The sequence below is a fragment of the Leguminivora glycinivorella genome, chromosome 16 (genome assembly GCF_023078275.1).
Source record: "Leguminivora glycinivorella isolate SPB_JAAS2020 chromosome 16, LegGlyc_1.1, whole genome shotgun sequence".
Taxonomy (NCBI): Eukaryota; Metazoa; Arthropoda; class Insecta; order Lepidoptera; family Tortricidae; genus Leguminivora; species Leguminivora glycinivorella.
The window spans coordinates 16,896,166-16,914,277 of NC_062986.1; the positions used below are offsets into that span (position 1 = coordinate 16,896,166).

Here is an 18,112-nt window from a genome sequence, read left to right on the forward strand (position 1 = left end):
TATTACACTGCAACTCGTGCAACGGAATGCATTGCCACGTCTTGTCATGTGGAATTTCATGGACCAATAGCAGAGAAGCTTTCATTTTTGACGTTTTTGGATATTTTGATTTTGACGTGTACCTTGTCGCGTTTGCCTTATTTACAACAATTGTAATTTACATAAATAAAATCGTTTATACACCAAAATGTCTAGCGGTCAATGGGAAGTTGTAGGTAAGAGCAAGAAGTCTCAAAATGGAAAAGTAAAAACTGTAAAGGAGGACGATAAGAAGCCAGTTCGCAATGGGCCGAAGCCTGAAGACGTTGGTAAGTAATCAACCCAGATATTTTCAGTGATGTTCTGTATTGAAATAGGATTAAATATACTTAGTATGTTAATTATTTTGTAGCGCCGCCAACTAAATCTTACTACGCCGGCATGGAGATCGATGACCCAAAAGCAAACGGAAAGAAGGCGAATAAAAACAAGAAGAAAGCCGAGCCACCGAAGCCGAAACCGCCGAAAACCATTGAAGGAGCATTTGAGGCTGTACGTATTTGTCATATTTCGATCACTATATTAATTTTAGAGTATATATTTTCTACAATCATTATAACATGAACAAAGTGACACTCATAAGCTTCTAATGATAACAATCACATTAGAGTAATTGGTTCATGCATTTGGAACTCTGGGCCGTCTGGGCGTAATTGCTTTAGTGCTACATTTACTTTTTTTTATAACTTGATTTAAGTTATTTTAAAAGATCCTTTCACTTCATTCCATTGTACTTTGTTGTAACAGTTAAGTAAGAGTTAAGTAACACAATGCTATTACAGAATGCTCTCAATTAATTTTTAACCCCATTATAAGAATGTTGTGTTTATAAAAAAATATTTTACACTATTTCACATACCTTCATGAATATAAATAATGTGCATGTTATCAATATTCAATAACTAATAATTTTTATTACTTTTTGTATGTGTAGATAAGACATTGTAGGATATTTTCTTATTAGAAATATGTTACACATTTTCTATGCAACTTGAGATATTTTAAACAATTTAGATATTGATACTATTTATTAACATGTTAAATCTTAATTAACATGCACAATTTGTATATAAAAAAAATAATTAATATGTTCATTGAGAAAGAGCAAATAGCTCCCTTAGAAATATGAAATATCCTTCCATTATGTAGTCACACATGTAAGACTTCACACCCTAAATCTTCTACACTGAGTAAGGTTCAAAGTTAATCAGTGAGACTTCTCTTAATTCGAATTTTTAACTGTCAAAATATTAAGAACTTCACTTTTTCAGATTGATGCAACTGAGCTAGCAAATATCATAGCAACCAACAAAATCCGGTTCAGCAACGCACCCCTAGTCTGGTTGAAAGAGGTTGCCAATTTCCTCAACTCCAAAACCCAAATAGAAGTGGAGGACCCAACGTTTTCTGCGCAGGACCCTTTATATCCCCTGTCGGTTGTGCCTTTGGAATTAAAGAGTTCGCTGGAGAAAGTTCTTACAGATGCGGGGAAGGCCAACACTCAGCTGTTCTTTGATGTCACTCTCACCGCTTTAGCTAATGATATGAGCAGAGGTATGTATTTTTTTTTAATAAAAAGCTTTAAAGCAAGAGTCGGTAGGTACCTCATAGGTAAGTGTGCTCCACCATAGACCGCATCATCACTTACCATCAGGTGTGATCGTGGTCAAACGTCTACCTATTCAAATAAAAAAAAAATACTTCATTCAGATTTTAGAAGTCCCATTGTATTTTAAACAATAAATAGAGTAGAGCACCTTTAAGATTTATACGTGTGTATATGTGGTTACAGCGGTTATTATGCACTAGTAAAAAATGTAGATTAACTACTGCCATGTCCCTACCATAATGGCTATAAATGATGTGTTGCGAGCCCTTCATGGATGTATGTATAAAACTGCAAGTTGGGTTAGTTGGGTATATGAAAATGACATTTACACCTGCATCAATATTAACTCATGCAATGTGCAAATAAAATTGCAAAGGCACGTTGTTGATAAGAAATGGCGCTATTACTTTATTTCAAAAACATTGCTCATAAAACACCTTGAAATATGTTTTTTATTTTTTATTTAATTTAATGCACAGTAATTACTTCAATCAAAAACAATTACACACTCAATTAGGATTACCGGATCGAATGAGTTCCGGTACAAAAGGATTTTCGAATTAAAGTTTTTTTATCTTGATACATCAAGATCGCAAATTGTGTTTAATACGTTACCCCTCTGTATCTAACCTTATGTTTTCCCCAGGTCAACTAGTAAATGGTCACCGTCTGCTCCTTCAAATGTTAGCACTGGAATACCCCGAGTTCTGCGTAGCGTCTATACAAAAAAGTGCGAGCCTTCGCAACTCCTACCAGAATAGACCCCCTATTGGACTATCCCTTCTGTGGGCGTTCGGGCAGGGTGGGTTCAGTGATTTCGCAGTTGGTTTGAAAGGTAAGAATAGTAAAAAAAAAAACAAATTTTTTTAACCTTATTTTTATTTTGGACACTGTTGGTGAATAGTCAGCCTCATACAATTTAACAATAGATTTTAAGCTGAAAAGTTCTGTGTGGCGTCTATTCGTCCTAATATCCCCTGAAGAACTGACCACTTTTATGACATACCGTTGATGGATATTATTATTTCCATTTTTTACTGAATTATTAAAACGTGAACAGGAAGTTCACAAGGAAAAATCTAAATGCCCATATCTCTCGTAACATTACAAATGGTCATGCTAGCTAAAAATAAACCATAATCTACCGATAAATAATAGTGGCTCTGTGAGCTGTAGACCTTCGCGATATGCTTAGAAAACTAAAAAGTTAAAAAAAAAACTTTTAAATCTTCATCATTATCACAGTCAAGTCATGACGGTCTTAAGCGCCATATTCCCTATTATCGCTACTGAAATTAAAAAAAGATTAAATTTTTCATGAGATAAGAGGCAAACGAGCAGACAGGTCGCCTGGTGGCAAGCGATCACTGCCGCGCACGGACACCCAAAACACCAGCTGTGTTGGCGATGCGTTGCCGGCTATTATGGGTTTACGCTCTTTTCTTGAAAGTTTGAAGGATGTATCGCTCCCAAAATACCTTTCACAGTTTAGTCAATTTCCATAAACTACCAATGATGCGATGCTATTGTACAGTCAACCAATTGGAACCCTAGGCCTCTGTAGAACTTTGTCATAGTAACGTTATAAATCAGATTGTAGGAAATCTCTTACTGCTTGTCATTTCGACATGGTTGTAGAGTGGTCTAGGGTTCCAATTGGTGGACTGTATCATCGGCAACACTATTAGCTATACATTTGTAATCTTTTTGAGAGCATAAAGTCTACCGATGGTTAGTTAAGAGTGTTGCTATTAGTACAATAAGCACAGCAACTTGTGAGCCTATTGTTCTCAGGTTACGACACTATCAGTTCTTATCATTGAATATGACACCTCTCAAGGTGGCCGTAAATGAGATAACATCTGCTTTATCTCCACACAGTAGCTTCAGTGAAATGGTAGCTTACGCATTGTTTAAGTGAATGAAAAAAACTCACGTGCACTTGTAAAAGTATTGCCAAAAACGGTAATCGAATCGAAATTACTGTGAGATTTATTTTTTTATATTTTAGTTTACCTTTTTCCTCTTGGTCAGTGCAAAATGTGTCGAGGTCTTCGCCATTTCTTTTTGGGCTGCCTCTGTTTTTCGGTAGCCATATTGATATTGGTCACACCGATCCAGATGCATTAGGAAGACATGGCCCGCCTTGCCAATGGTGCCAATTCTGAATTTAGAGCGCAGTTCAGGGCCGGATCTAGGGTAGAGCGAGTGGAGCGGCCGCTCTAGGCGCCAAACCATAGGAGCGCCAAAATGGCAAATGATAAAAAAAACAGCGTTTGCGAGTTTGGTAAAGAAAAGTTACCAAAGGCGCCAAAACTCCATTTCGCTCTACCCTGATTGAGTGCTCGGGCCGGCACTTTCAAATTTGCTAACCTGTTTTTATTGTTATTATTTATTAACTGTCAGGTATTTTATGATTTCGTTCCCAAACCGGACAACGATAGTCTATAGATCGTGGCATTACAAAATAATATGACAATCATTTTCTTTTCCGGGGCGGCTGTTTCGTTTGTATATGTGGCAATGTGCTAACATTTCTTTTTTTTACAGCGTGGCAAGAACTATTCCTTCCAATAATAGAATTAAAGAATTATTCTAAGTACGTGGTAGGGTATTTGACCCAGTTGCTAGACAGGCACGCGACGATGGAAGCCACTAAAGTGAGCCAAGAACAATTGCTGGCCATGTTCGATTTGGTGAACAATAAGAAGGGCCTGTCTAAGGATTTGTCAAGTGACCTTATGAAGCAATTAAGTAAATATAAGGTATGTTATTAAGAATAAGATATAGTATTGGGTTGGTAAGAAAGTAATGAGCGAATCATAACCAATATTGTAATTTTTATTTAATTTATTATTTTAATCATTTATCAAAAATATAACGGCCTTCGTTATCTACTACTTGTCTCCATCGTTCTTGTAAAGAATGAATAGCATCGGCGAAGAAGTTCTTAGGTTTCGATTCAAAAAACTCAGCTATGTATTGTCGTAGATGGGCTTGATCATCGAACTTTTTTTCATTCAAGGCATTGCTTAGCGATCTGAACAATGCGTAATCCGTAGGTGCCAAGTCTGGAGAGTACGGTGGATGAGGTATCACTTTCCAACCTAGCTCCAATAGCTTTAGCCGAGTCACTTTTGCAATGTGTGGGCGAGCATTGTCGTGTAAGAAAAAAACTTTAGCATGCTGTGGACGATTCTGACAGATTTTTTGGTTTAAATTTTCAAGCTGATTACAGTATACTGATGCGTTAACAGTCATTCCACTTGGTAGGAGTTCCCAGTGAATAATACCATGAATATCCCACCAAACGGACAGCATAACTTTTTTCGGGTGAGGCTCTGTTTTTGGTGCCTCTATTCCTTTTTCGTTTGGAGCTAGCAACTGACATTTGCGTGTGTGATTTATATATAAGACGCATTTTTCATCTCCAGTGATAAGATGGTCCAACCAGTTGAATGTGCGGCGAAAAGACAGAAGTTGTATGCAGATATCGGCACTGCGGTTTAGTTGATCTCTATCAAGTTCGTGCGGTATCCAAACACTGTATTTGTAGTTTTTTCCCAACTCGTGTAAATGTGTTTCTATGGTGACATGAGAGCAGCCTAACTCGGTAGCAAGAGTACGACTCGTTAGCCTTGGATATCCTTCAATTAAGGTTTTTAATTTGGCTACATCAATCTTCACCGGTCGACCAGACTTAGGTTGATCTGATAATGAAAAGTCGCCACTACGAAACCGCTGGAACCATCGTTTCGCCGTGGCCTCAGACACAACTTCAGGAGCAACACGCTGACATATATTACGCACTGCTTCGGCGGCTGAATGGCCAGACTGAAATTCATATAGTAAGCAATGCCTTACATGCACTTTTAATTCGTCCATTTTCTTCCTTATATTAGCTCGGCGACAGCTAGTGAATGACTGACGAGAAACTGTGCGACTCGCCCTTTATATACTTTCGACCATAGAAGATTCTAGAACTCTCTCAAAAATTTTATGTGGAATTCAATCGATCGCTCATTACTTTCTTACCAACCTAATATTTTATGATATGGGGAAGTCAAGAAATATACACATTTTATTTTTCATTTCTTTGAACTCCTTAAGATAAAGTGCTTGCGCACGGAGGATTTAGCTTACCAAATAATTTTGAAACTGAAGTAGGGAGTTGGAAAGAGACAAAAAGTAGCCTATGTAACTCTCCATCCCTTCAACTATCTCCATTTAAAAAAATCACGTCAATTCGTTGCTCCGTTTTGCCGTGAAAGACGGACAAACAAACAGACACATACACTTTTTCATTTATGATATTAGTATGGATTGTTACTGAAAACGAACCCTATTCTATTGCACTGTTAAGGTCTCACCTTATCTTGCAAAAAAGGCACACCATTTCTTTATAAATTTAATTCAGTTGCATTTTATTGTATATATATATATATACACACTAAATTAAAAAAAAATGTTGCAAGGTTAGACTAATGAATCCATTGTTCCAGGATATATACTTCAATAAGAGCGGCGCCAAACTCCAAGTGACCTTCAACCAGATAATAAAGAAACTGCCCAACCAGTATTTAAGCGGTCCAAACCTGGACCCCTACAACCGAGTGCTAGTCGAAAGTCTAGTAGACTGTCTACAACGGGACGATTCCTGTAACGCTACGTGGCGACAACTGTTCCATCGGTGTCCTAAACAGTCTGCCACCCTTCTCGATTACATAGGTAAGTTTATTCTCTAACTACAAATAATTATTTGCAAAATGAAGATGCAAAATACAAAGAAACTGCCTCATCAGCACTTGAGCGATTTGAACTTGGACCCGTACAACAGTGTCCTAGTCGAAAGTCTAGTGGACATTCTACAGGACTGTTCCATCGCTGTCCTAAACAGTTTGCCACCCTCCTTGATTACATAGGTGAGCGAGCAGGGCCGGATCTAGGGTAGAGCGAGTGGAGCGGCCGCTAGGCGCCAAACCGTAGGAGCCCCACAGTGGCAAAAAAAAATAGCCTTGTTTAAAAACTTTGGTAGTAACCTAGGGCGCTGTAATTACATTTCACTCTACCCTGATAAAAGGCTCGGACCGGCGCTGTGAGCGAGCAAGTTGCTATATGTACCAAATCAAGAAACTGTATGCCTATATATGGAATGGTAACAACAAAATTAAAATAAACACATTGATTTTGTTACAGATACTAATTGGGCAGAAATCAGTCCAAAGCTAAAGCACAAATCCTTGAAAATAACAGTAACTCAGTACAAAGAGATTAGTGTTGAAACATTGAAAGGAAAGAAAAAGGATGAAACTGTTTCGAAGACCAATAAAATATGCCAGGTAAGTTCTTTTTTGTTTTAATTTGTAATTAGTAATTGAATAGCAATTTCACAAAAATAACAATGTTATTTTTGTATGATAGAATAGAAAAAACCTCCAAATGCACATACAACCTTGCAAAAGAGTAGTAATTAAAAAGAGGTAACATCGTATTGGCCTCTCTTTTTCTTACCCATGTTGATGTGAAAGGGACAACACTATGATGTTGCCAATTTTAATTTATATTCCTTTTTGCCAGGATATCTCTAGAGTCTAAAATGGAATTCTAGCGTCCGTCCACATCGCCTTTTTATGTTTCAAAATCATATCTTCATTTTGTATCCAAATCATAGTCAAAATACTCATATCTCCCGTTTGGACTAGCCTCGTTCAATAAGGGCAAAAATATACTCTGTCAAAAAAGTCTGTCACTAAATAAGAACTAAGAAAACTATAGGTATCCTTTTCTCTAGCACCCTAAAGCAAAGGATGCATACAGTTTTCTTTGTTCTTATTTAGTGACAGACTTGTTTGACGGAGTATAATTTAAATTGACCGTACCCTTCAAAAACCGGTATTTTATCGAAAATATACTTTTCACAGCCCTAGTGCCCTTTGTCCTTAGTGTTGCCTACATCAAATTTTGAATCTACTTTTTTGCTCTGGTCACATAATTATTATCTGTCATCATCTCTGACGGTGACGACACTGACGACATTTTTTCTGTTATAAAAAAAATTAATGAATTCGGGTGAAGCCGTGATTTTTGTGTTATAAAAAGTCATCACTGGGAATAGGTAATTAATATTTTTCTATCTAAATTTAAATGTTCGTGGATGATTGATTTATTTGTGTATTTGTATAATGCAAACATTTTGTATCGTGATTAGAAAACGCAATATCGTCTTGTAAAGCTTCTCGGAACTAGAAAAACCACTTGATTAGTTAACACCCAACGTGAATAACTGTAAAAGCGTCGTTTTTGGGCCGCTGATGTGGTGTATACGCACTTCGCAGGGGACCACGTATCACGAAATCTTTTCCTATTCAATTCATGTCCGTAAGACATCGTTCATCCTGTAATTAATTTTAAGTGCATTTGGTTTTTGACGGCAGGTAATTATTAAAGTAATTAATTAATAGATTCTAATTATTTTGGGTTATAGTTTAAAAGCTTACACATTATCAAATACTAATGTACATAGTCCTTTCATTTATTTTCATTGTCTATCTAACATCACCAATAAGTACGCACTTTGCTTTTGTTTACAATAGAGTGGAAAGTAATTGCTATTGTAGGTTAGAAATAAAATTAAGCTGTGTAACTAAAAAAACACAAAAGTAACCTTGGCTGTTTATTAAACAAGTGATCCATATTTCCTGCAAACTATCACCCAAGTAAAGAAAAAGATCTTTCTTGGAACAAGGAAAAATCTATTGTTCAATTTGTCATATAATTTGAGAATAAAAATATTATCTTTATAATATTTAGTCAGGATTCTTGTCCAGTTACAAGTTCTGTTTCAACTTTCATAAAACACTAAACAAGGCATATTTTATTCTGCACCTAACATCATAAACCTTCAACAAAGAGTATTTCAAATTGTAGTTTTTGCACCCATCCTAATATTCATACCATGTAATCTTATCAGTAAAATCCGTGGATTTGTAGCATTAACCAAGGTGATAAGTTAGTGTGCACACACATCAGAATTTGGTAAGTATTAGTGATGGTATATCTCACAATCCAAATGAAATATAAGAAACACAATGTGTTGCCGCACTATAACAGAATATAGTTAACCTCTTGTGTGCCGCTTTTTTTTTTTTTCATTTGTTTTTTTTTTAAGGAGACCGGAGTTCTGGCATGTGAGTTACTAATGAAAATTACATTGTTCAGTGTGTAACTGTTACACAGTAAAGAGCATAGTTCCAAAAGGCAATCATATCTCCCAATAAGGTCTTGTTCATTGAGAACCCACCTAGTTTGTTATTTTTGGTTTGTGAGGCTAAACAGAGTAGCATTTTGAGTTTGAACAATATTCTTTTTGAGTTTAATTTAAAATTACAAAATGTGTAAAATTTAAAATCAAGCTAAAATACAAAAAGAGGAATAAAGATTGTGTACAGTACTTTCAACCGAACACATAAGCTTAGCTTTATATTGTAATTTCAACTAATTTTGGCTGTTTTAAGCACCACTTTACAGAATTTGTAAGTTGGTTATTAATAGCATTATCCTCACAAACATGATATTTTCCTGTTTTCTTATACATTGTGCAACATAGTTAGCTTCAAGGTAACTTGTGGTATTTAGCATTAATGTTGGTAGTGATTCTATTCTAATTACATCAACTGACTGTCTTCAAAAGGCCTTACTTTGTATGGAGTTCAGTGTGAAATAAGCCCTTTTAAAGAAACACACCAAGACAGGTGTTGGATGTTAATATTCTATGATTTTATAAATGTTCTCATTTTACAAAGAATCAAATGCTATTTCTACACAACATCCGTACTACTAAATTATAAATGATAAAGTGTGTGTGTCTGTTTGCTTGTCCGTCTTTCACGGCAAAACGGCGCGACGATTTGACATGATTTTTTAAGTGGAGATAGTCAAAGGTGAGAGTGACATGGAGCATTCGGCAATATTCAAATTTAACGCGAGGGAAGCCGCGGCCAAAAGCTAGTGCTATATAATTTTATTGCCTTAGAAACTAAATTGAAAGTAAAAGCGACATTCCATTGGAAAGTTGATAGTGGTTCTTGATAGGATGCTTTTTATTCTACTAGTCTTGCCATTTTTAAATAGATCCATTTTGCTCTTATTAAAATGTTAGGTGAGTTTTAACTACAGTCAGAAATGGAATATCATTTATTTGACAATAATTTTAATGAATATGATATTTTATCCATACTTGACTCAATTTTTTTTAAAGACTTCAGCAATCTTTATTTACAATTATCATTAACATAGATTGGTATTTTGGGCATGGGAATGATTTACACTAGCCCAAAAATTATGAAAACATTAAAAAATAGACACTATGTTAATATTTTTTAATATGTTTGGAGATTTTGGAGCCAGTTACATAGTTTAATTCAGATAATAATATTAGTAATTAAGTTTACTCTAATACACAAATTTATTCCCGCACCCAAAACTCTGATGTGTGATCCTTGATCTGATGTATGAGTTTCCTGGATGAACTTTTTGATAAGTTTGCACTTTTAGTGTTACTGTTCTGCTCAATAAAGTGTTCTACATGAAAGTACTTGTGTCTTCCACAGGATATTCTAGACAGAATGACAAGCACTAGAAGATTCCCTTGGCTGTGGGCGAGCTTCATCCTACTGCTGGGCATCGCTGGACTGATTGCCTATGATGTCTCCACAGTTAACGGAAACTTCCCAAGTAAGTACAAAACAAACACACCATCTTTGAGCTCACCTTTTGCATGATAAAGCTGAGACTGACTTTAGACGTGCAAGTTATTGCAGAAAGTTATGAAACAGAAGTATATGCAAGAAAGAGATACAGATATGTGCCACTCACTCTTACCTATAGTTGCGTCTCAAAACTTGCACGTCTAAACTCAGCTTTAGATTGATAAATTTTCTTTACAGGCATCCGTCCGGTTAACGGAGTACGCTGGTTCGATTCCAGCTCGGAACACTTGGAGGCCTTGGTCACTTAAAAGTGCTATATTTTAATGTTTAGTTTATTTTTATTTACTCTTTTGTTTACTATATAAGCGGTTCTGTATGTAAATTTAACTGTGGAGGTGCGAAGGGAATGTGGTTTTGGCTGAACTGAAGTGTTACCCATGTGGGCTTTTATATGACATTTATTTAAAGTTTTCTTTGGTTTTGTGTTATCTTTATTTTTTAAAGAACATAAGCTAAAAGAGCCATCGATCTTTTCAAACAGTGAGCAAATAAAAATACTGTTAAATAGTAACCCTCTAAATTGTCCCTTTCTATCACACCAATATGTCGGAAAGGGACAAACGAACTTTATCGGCTTGATAACTTCAGAGTATGTTTATGAATAAAGGGGTAAGTGTTTGTCAAATCAGTGTTTTTTATCTATTCAATAAAGTACTATATATTATGATTATCATTCAAGGGTATTGGCCAAAGGATAGGTCCCTAAGCTAACCATTATCAGATGCACAGCAAACATTAAATAAAAATCATATTTGCTTAAGTAGCAGTTACATTTTAATGTATGTAAACAACGATATCAATATCATTCATAAGATACACAGAAACATAGGGCTTATTTACCTACCAGTTCAAATACCCCACCTACAAGATAAATATAATGATACTGTGGAACAAGACAATTTTCCATTTGACAGTACCCTGTACCAGGCCGCGTAGCGCGTAGCTGAATGGCATTTCTGCGGCGTTTCGCGTCACATTATAATAATTGTATTATAATAATATAACATATAGCGTGGTATTATAATAATATAACAAAAACAATAGTACATTGTGCAACAAGGGGAGGAAGTTGAATATTACTAACGAAGTAAGTTAAATCGCGATTGGAGCATTTAAAGACTCGAAGTAATATTCATAGAGTTACACACAATGTTTTTCATCACATTCGCAATGTAAAAAATATGTAAATAGATGTAAAAAAGTTAAGTACGGTACAAGAAATTTCATTATTCCCTTGGGAGAACGATTTTTCTATAATTCACGCTCCGCCTGCGTGAAATAGCACATTTAAAGTGCGGGTGTGATGCAAAATATTTTTTGGAAATACATAAATCAATTAAGTAACCAACATAGCCAAACCCCTTTTTCTTATTCACTAATGATAACAAGCCCATAAGAATCGTTTGTCCCTTTCTAATATACTAATACGTCGGAAAGGGACAACCGAATTTTGTCGGCTTATCAACTTTAATGAATGTTTATGAATCAAGAAGAAAAAGTTGAAAGACACACCTGAATTACATTCTTTCTTTGTGATTGTTAACATAACCTAACCACAAAATTAAACTTTGGAAAAAAAAAAACGACATAGTGGACCGATTTTCATGAAACATGGCTAAGAACTCTCCCGACTAACTCAGCTTTCAAACAAAAAACTAAATCGGTTCATCCGTTCGGGAGCTACGATACCACAGACAGACACACACACACACACACACAAGACAGGCAGACACGTCGTGTTTGCGTCGACGGTTAAAAAGAGCCACAGTATACGTGTTTAATCTCATTTAACTACGTTTACATTTAAATTGATAATGGACTTTGTTTTGAGTGGAATTCACTCGATTATGTCGACTGAACCCAATGGCCTTTTATCTGGCTCTTATCTTGTCTGTGTCATTAAAATATGTTGGAACTATGAATGTTACAAATAGGTTTTACTTTCTAGTTGGTCTGAGGTCAGAGATACGTACTTTTTATCTTATGTAAACAAGATTGGCTTAAATGTTTCCATGTTTGATCATTTAGGTATGGATTTATAAAAAAGATCGTCTACATACCTTATTTTTTTGCATAATTAATTCCCCTTTCGCATGAGAACGACATGTATTGCAAGTAATTACATGTAATCAATAAAGTATCAATGTCAGTCAGAAACTTTCCTTGAGTACCAACTCAAGTCGTAGAAAACAAGTCAGGGATAAATCGAAGTTATAAGAAAGTATAATTTACCGTCTCTGTCACTTTTAAGTACAGCCGAATGAGAGGGACGCAGTTGGAAAATTTTGGATGATTGCGTTTCATTCGTTTCGTTGTATAAATGTCAAATGTAAGAAAATGCTCTCGTATTGTAGTTTGAAACCAAAAAAACGTTGCCTTAAATACAACACAAATGCGATATAGTGCGGTAATAGCAGAGAGGACGAACGTATATTGGGGGCTATTGGATTTGAAACTGCAAATTATAATTTAGGCTCAGGGATATCATTTGTGTCGCCTCAATGAACAGTAGTTTTGTACGTTCTTTAGAGATAGAACTGGATAGTTGAGAGTCGCCTAAAGGCTTACCCCTCAAAATTGGCAACTATTTTATACATATGGAAAGTGACAGACATGGCGTCTCCTGTCCTTAAGCTATAAGTTCTTAATATTACGTCATTTCATAAACGTCTATCCTTTCAGAGAGCACAACCGGCCGGCTACTCAACGACCTAGGCATCCTCGAGCAAAGCCAGCGGGCGTGGCAGAAGTCCCTATCCACCTCCGCTAGAGGCTACCTCTGGCTCGAAACCAACACCCCCATCTACTACGCCCAAGCGGCCGAAATAGCCAAACCCTACGGACAACTCTCCAGAGACGCCTTCACAGTCGGAGTTAAAAAAGCTGGTATACTCTACAACAACATAAAGGACTACGTCATTGAGAAGACTCCAGTGGTAGTCGCCACGATCGAACATTATGTACCTGGATTGGTCGATAGTGTGGTTGGTTACACTACAACGGGTATGAAGTTGTAAAGAAGTATTCAATCGAGTACTACACGTTCACTTCGGAGTATTTGAAGACCAAAATTTTTGTGTAAGTATTACCTACTGTATTTTTGTGGCGTTGATTAGGTAGTAAATATTTTAATGTTTTAGATTCACAGTTTAGTAAAGATATAGAAAAATCAGTATAATTTATTTAATTTAACTGGCAGGATTTATTATCTGTAAATTGACCTTTAAATTTTCACTATTTACAGATGAGATGCAAACATAATTTCTTTACCAAGCAATCTTCCAAACATATTTACATGCCTCTGACAATAAGATATTTTTTGAAATTGACTTTTAAAGATTTTTGTGAAATCTACTACAGGTGCGTAGGGAATATTAAACTTTTTTTTTTATTAAGATTACTAAGTCATTCCAAAGAGGATCAACTATCAAGTACTATAGAGAGTTACTGTCAAAGTAAAATATGTAATCACAGTGCATAGACTGACACTGACATCTATCGTAAAAGTTTTGATAATTGGGCCCATATTCTTAGCTTGTCTAGTGTGTTAAAATGTCAAATATTATTATTAGCGCCATCTAGCCCAGCGTCCCCCAAAGGTGCAACGCCATCTAGGCCACCATACCTTTTTCTATATGGTTTGAGGTAGTATGTCTTTGGTCATTCTGATTAGCTAGAATGGGTTCCCTTTTCGCGCATAGGGAATATTAAACTTTTTTTTAAATTAAGATTACTAAGTCATTCCAAAGAAGATCAAGTATTATATAGAGTTACTATCAAAGTAAAATATGTAATCACAGTGCATAGATTGACATCTATCAACACTGGCATAAAACTTTTAAACCTCAGTTTTGGTAGTTTGGCTCATATTCTTAGCTTGATATGGGTTAAAATGTCAAATATTAATATTGGCGCCATCTAGCCCAGCGTCCCGCAAAGGTGTAACGTCATCTAGGCCACCGTACCTTTTTCTATATGGTTCTGAGGTACGCTTTTTTTCTTAGACTGTAGCTGTCTATACGGAGTTACATAATTATGTCTTTAGTCATTCTGATTAGCTACCATGGGTTCCCTTTTCGCTCGTAGTCCATAAGACAAGTACAATCGATAAATTCACGAAAGGTGGCAGGAATGGAATGAACAAAAATTTGTTTCCTTGAGACACCTTCATCGGTTCGGCTAGTCGCAGATGCCATTTAGTTTTCTAATCTCGCAATAGGCGAGACGATCAGACGACTAAAAAAAACTAATTAGTCCGTCAGTTAGATTATCAAAGAATTTTAGACATGTATTTTTTCTTTTTTTCGTAAACGAAAAATGACGACTGTGCAGTGCGTTGAAGTTTCGCGTGACGTCACGCCTAGGTACAATTTTTACTTAGAAGTGACGTCACAAGCCCCCAATCCGGAACTTTGATGCTCTATATCTTTGTATTTTTTCATTAATTAGAAAAAGCGAAAAATATGTGTTCAGTATTATTGGACGATCTAACTGACGGACTAAACAGATTGCCATTTTTTATGTAGTCGTCATCCCTATACGTCATTTTACAATTACAGAGGCGAATGGGCCCCCGAAGTGCTCCAGAACAAAACGCAGAGCGCCCTCAACGTGACCCGATTCCACGTGTCCTCATACTTCCACTGGTTCCGAACACAAGTTGACGTCTACTCCGAGATACCTTGAAGACTGTTCCGGTGTACGTGCTAAACCATCATGTGTGGAGGGGTCTTACTGTTCTAAGTTAGTCTGAATCTCTGTCAATTGTTTTGAGTCTATCATTTTAGGGGCAATTTTATACAGCGTGTAAATATACTACGGGCGAATATTTTTGTGAAAAGGATTTCGGCCAGCAATGTAATGCACGTTAAACGTTAGTTGACGGTTACTTTGCAATGTTAATGTATTCGAAACCATGTTTAAGGTACACAGCTGCTCGGAAAATTTTCAATAATTAATTATGGGGTGAAAAATGTGAAAATTGAGACTAACTTTAAAACACCTCTTAATTAATGGTAACACTAAAGGTTTAAAAGTTTAAGGATTACACGCTGTATATGGCCTGCACACACTTTGTACAAAATTGCTAACGTAAAATAGAACATGACTGCTATGCCAGCGTCAATCCGACATATACTATGACGTCTTCTTAATTTGTGAGTGTGTTTAGTAAAACGTCCCACTTTGTCGGTTACTATTAAGGCGAGATTTACTTGTATCTTTGTATGAATCAACTGTCAAAGCGGCTTTAGAGCAATCAACAAAGTGGGACGTTTTTACGTGCATACTCACTTTTATTCTCGCTCGCACTTATACGCTGAGTATGAGCGAGATGAGTGAGTGAGAATATTCTCTAATTTTAATGAAACGTCCATCTTGTGTCCACTTTTCCGAATTGCATATCACATCAGTGAATGAAAAAGTAGCCCAATATTTTTCCTTAGTATTACATTTTAATAGTGAGACACCAGCACAAAGTATCTTTTAAGTTTTTACTCAATGCAACCCTTCAGACACACATGTTACTGTACATTTTATTTATAAACGCCCCTCTACAATATAGACATGTTAAAATTTTAAATCGAGTACAATAGTTTTCGAAAAACGTTCGAACAAAATTCATTATTCTTCTAAAATCATCATTGAACAGCGTCCATGACATTTAAATCATATTTGTATGCATTTCCTGTTTTTGATGAAATTCAACATTCCTAATGCATTTTTAAATTATTATTCCAATTTTAACACAAGTCGTTTGACTGAACAGTTTTAACTAATCATCGAATTCGCATAGTGTTGCATACTTTTTTAAATCTTTCATTAAGATTTGCCGATTGACCCTTGGAACTCGAAAATTGAATTATTATGTATATTAGTATATAAAAAGTCATCTTCAAGGTTAGTTCCCACTAGCTGAAACGTCAATGTTAAGTTGAGAGACAACCTAGTGTGAAATATACGTATTGAATTTGCCGATATTTATTTTACATTGCTGATCACAAATATATTATGTTACTAAATATCGATGAGGTAAAGTAATCATTAATTTAAATAAGAATGTATAATAAGTCAAAATTATTTTCATCATTTTGTTCTTGACCACTCTGATACACTTGTATTTTTGTGTTTAAAAAAATAAGTTGATTTTTTGCATGTTTTTCTAGCTAGGTCACATTGAAATCTAAATTTCACTCCATCTATAAATATTTTGATTCTGACACATTTTTAAAGGTCCAAAACAAAACAATGAAAATAATTTTGACCCAATCAAATGTAAAGTTCTTCGGGTAAAGGCCCAAACGTTGGCACCAGCCAGGGCCACACCGACCGAGCAGCCTCGCGCGCGCACGTTTGTCTCGCCCGAGCCAATTTGCTCGGCAAGATGGCGGCCCTCAGTCAGCTGTTCAAAATAGTTCCTATTTGAGCGACATAATGCCGACTGTTGTAACAAGATGCCTTCACCTATGGAACGTTACAAATTGGTACCAAATTGGCGGTCTATGCAAGATTTCTAAATTTATGACAATTTGCTAGTGCTAGTTTTATAGTGGGTATATTTATTTGTGTTAATCGTGTGTTGAACTTATACACTAGGACACTTCTATGTGTCTTAAACTGTGGATGTAATATGTAATGAATGTGCCGTTTACACTGAAAATTATTTTAATTTATATTCTCTGTAAAACGCTGTAGATCAGTACTTGTTATTTAGATTGATGTATGTTGAATGTTCTTTTTAAACTTACCTTTATGGGTTGGCAGTGTTCTCACAAATAGAATAAGATTAGGGTACCCTTTAAAGTGGGTCTACTGAACGCCGTAGAACCTTACATCAAATATTTTACTTTTAAATTAATGAAACATATTTCAGTTATTTTAAAATGCCAACCTACTCTGAGAACATTTTAATAACACATGGCCAAAAACGTATCATAAAAATACTATATCGAAATATTTTCTCTAATTTTTTTGAAATAGCTGTTAGGGCCTCCCCACACTAGAGTACTTTGAGCGGCGGCGTGAGTCAGCGCTACTACACAATTGCACCATTCAATGTTGCGTCGAGTAGTAATCATAGAGTTGAGAAACCGATACTCTGGAGACGCTGGTGTGGAGTGACCCTTGAAGTGCTTACATACGACCGTACCTCACCAAGGTCATACGCATACTTTCCTGTAAGTGGGAGCGAGGAAGAGTTATTTTCTTTTCGCTCTCACTTTCGTGATATTTCAAGGTCGAGGCGTTTGTTAGCTACTGTCTAGTGTCAAGTCACAACTTCTTTTGGAAACTTTAGTTTGGCCATAGCCGCATCAGTTAGTATAAATGTTGTGCTGTATGAAATTACTTTAAGGAGTCACAATAAAAATATTGTTAGTGATTTTTTGTGCCTGTTTTATTTACATCCTTTATCACCTATTTAACCATTCGTATGCGGCCTGTCATTGAAATAGTTCTTACATTTAAAGTAAAGCAATATATTAAAATTCCCACGCACGGATCTGTGTCTAAGCATACGAGGGGTTAACTACACTTTCCGTGCAATTTGTGCAGTAATATCCCAAAACATAAGGTAGTCTCTGAAGAACAGTAAATTAAGGTTTATTGAGAGTTTATAATGCGGTTCTGATGCACTGATTAGTTGGTTTCGATTTAGCTTATTTTTTTGTTCTTATGATGTCTAGCTCTGCTGTGAAAA

General features: G+C 35.9%; 2 protein-coding genes across 4 annotated transcripts in view; one reads left to right on the forward strand and one right to left on the reverse strand.

The window, feature by feature from the left end:
* LOC125234721 (protein fem-1 homolog B) overlaps positions 1-4,159 on the reverse strand; it is a 40,000-nt gene extending 35,841 nt beyond the window's left edge. The window contains exon 1 of one of the 3 annotated variants that reach the window (XM_048141088.1): positions 3,665-4,159. In XM_048141088.1, coding sequence (XP_047997045.1) covers positions 3,665-3,886 — 222 coding nt within the window. In that variant the 5' untranslated portion in view covers positions 3,887-4,159. The remainder of the gene's footprint in view (positions 1-3,664) is intronic. The other 2 variants (XM_048141087.1, XM_048141089.1) reach the window with 2 other exon arrangements.
* Positions 106-17,799, forward strand: LOC125234722 (transmembrane protein 214). The gene is given in 11 exon segments (XM_048141094.1): positions 106-308; positions 392-531; positions 1,311-1,593; positions 2,295-2,483; positions 4,199-4,413; positions 6,151-6,376; positions 6,845-6,987; positions 10,258-10,381; positions 13,099-13,416; positions 13,419-13,494; positions 14,976-17,799. Coding segments are annotated over 11 exon segments (1,962 nt in total). The 5' UTR covers positions 106-187; the 3' UTR covers positions 15,103-17,799.
* Positions 17,800-18,112: the final 313 nt, after the last annotated feature.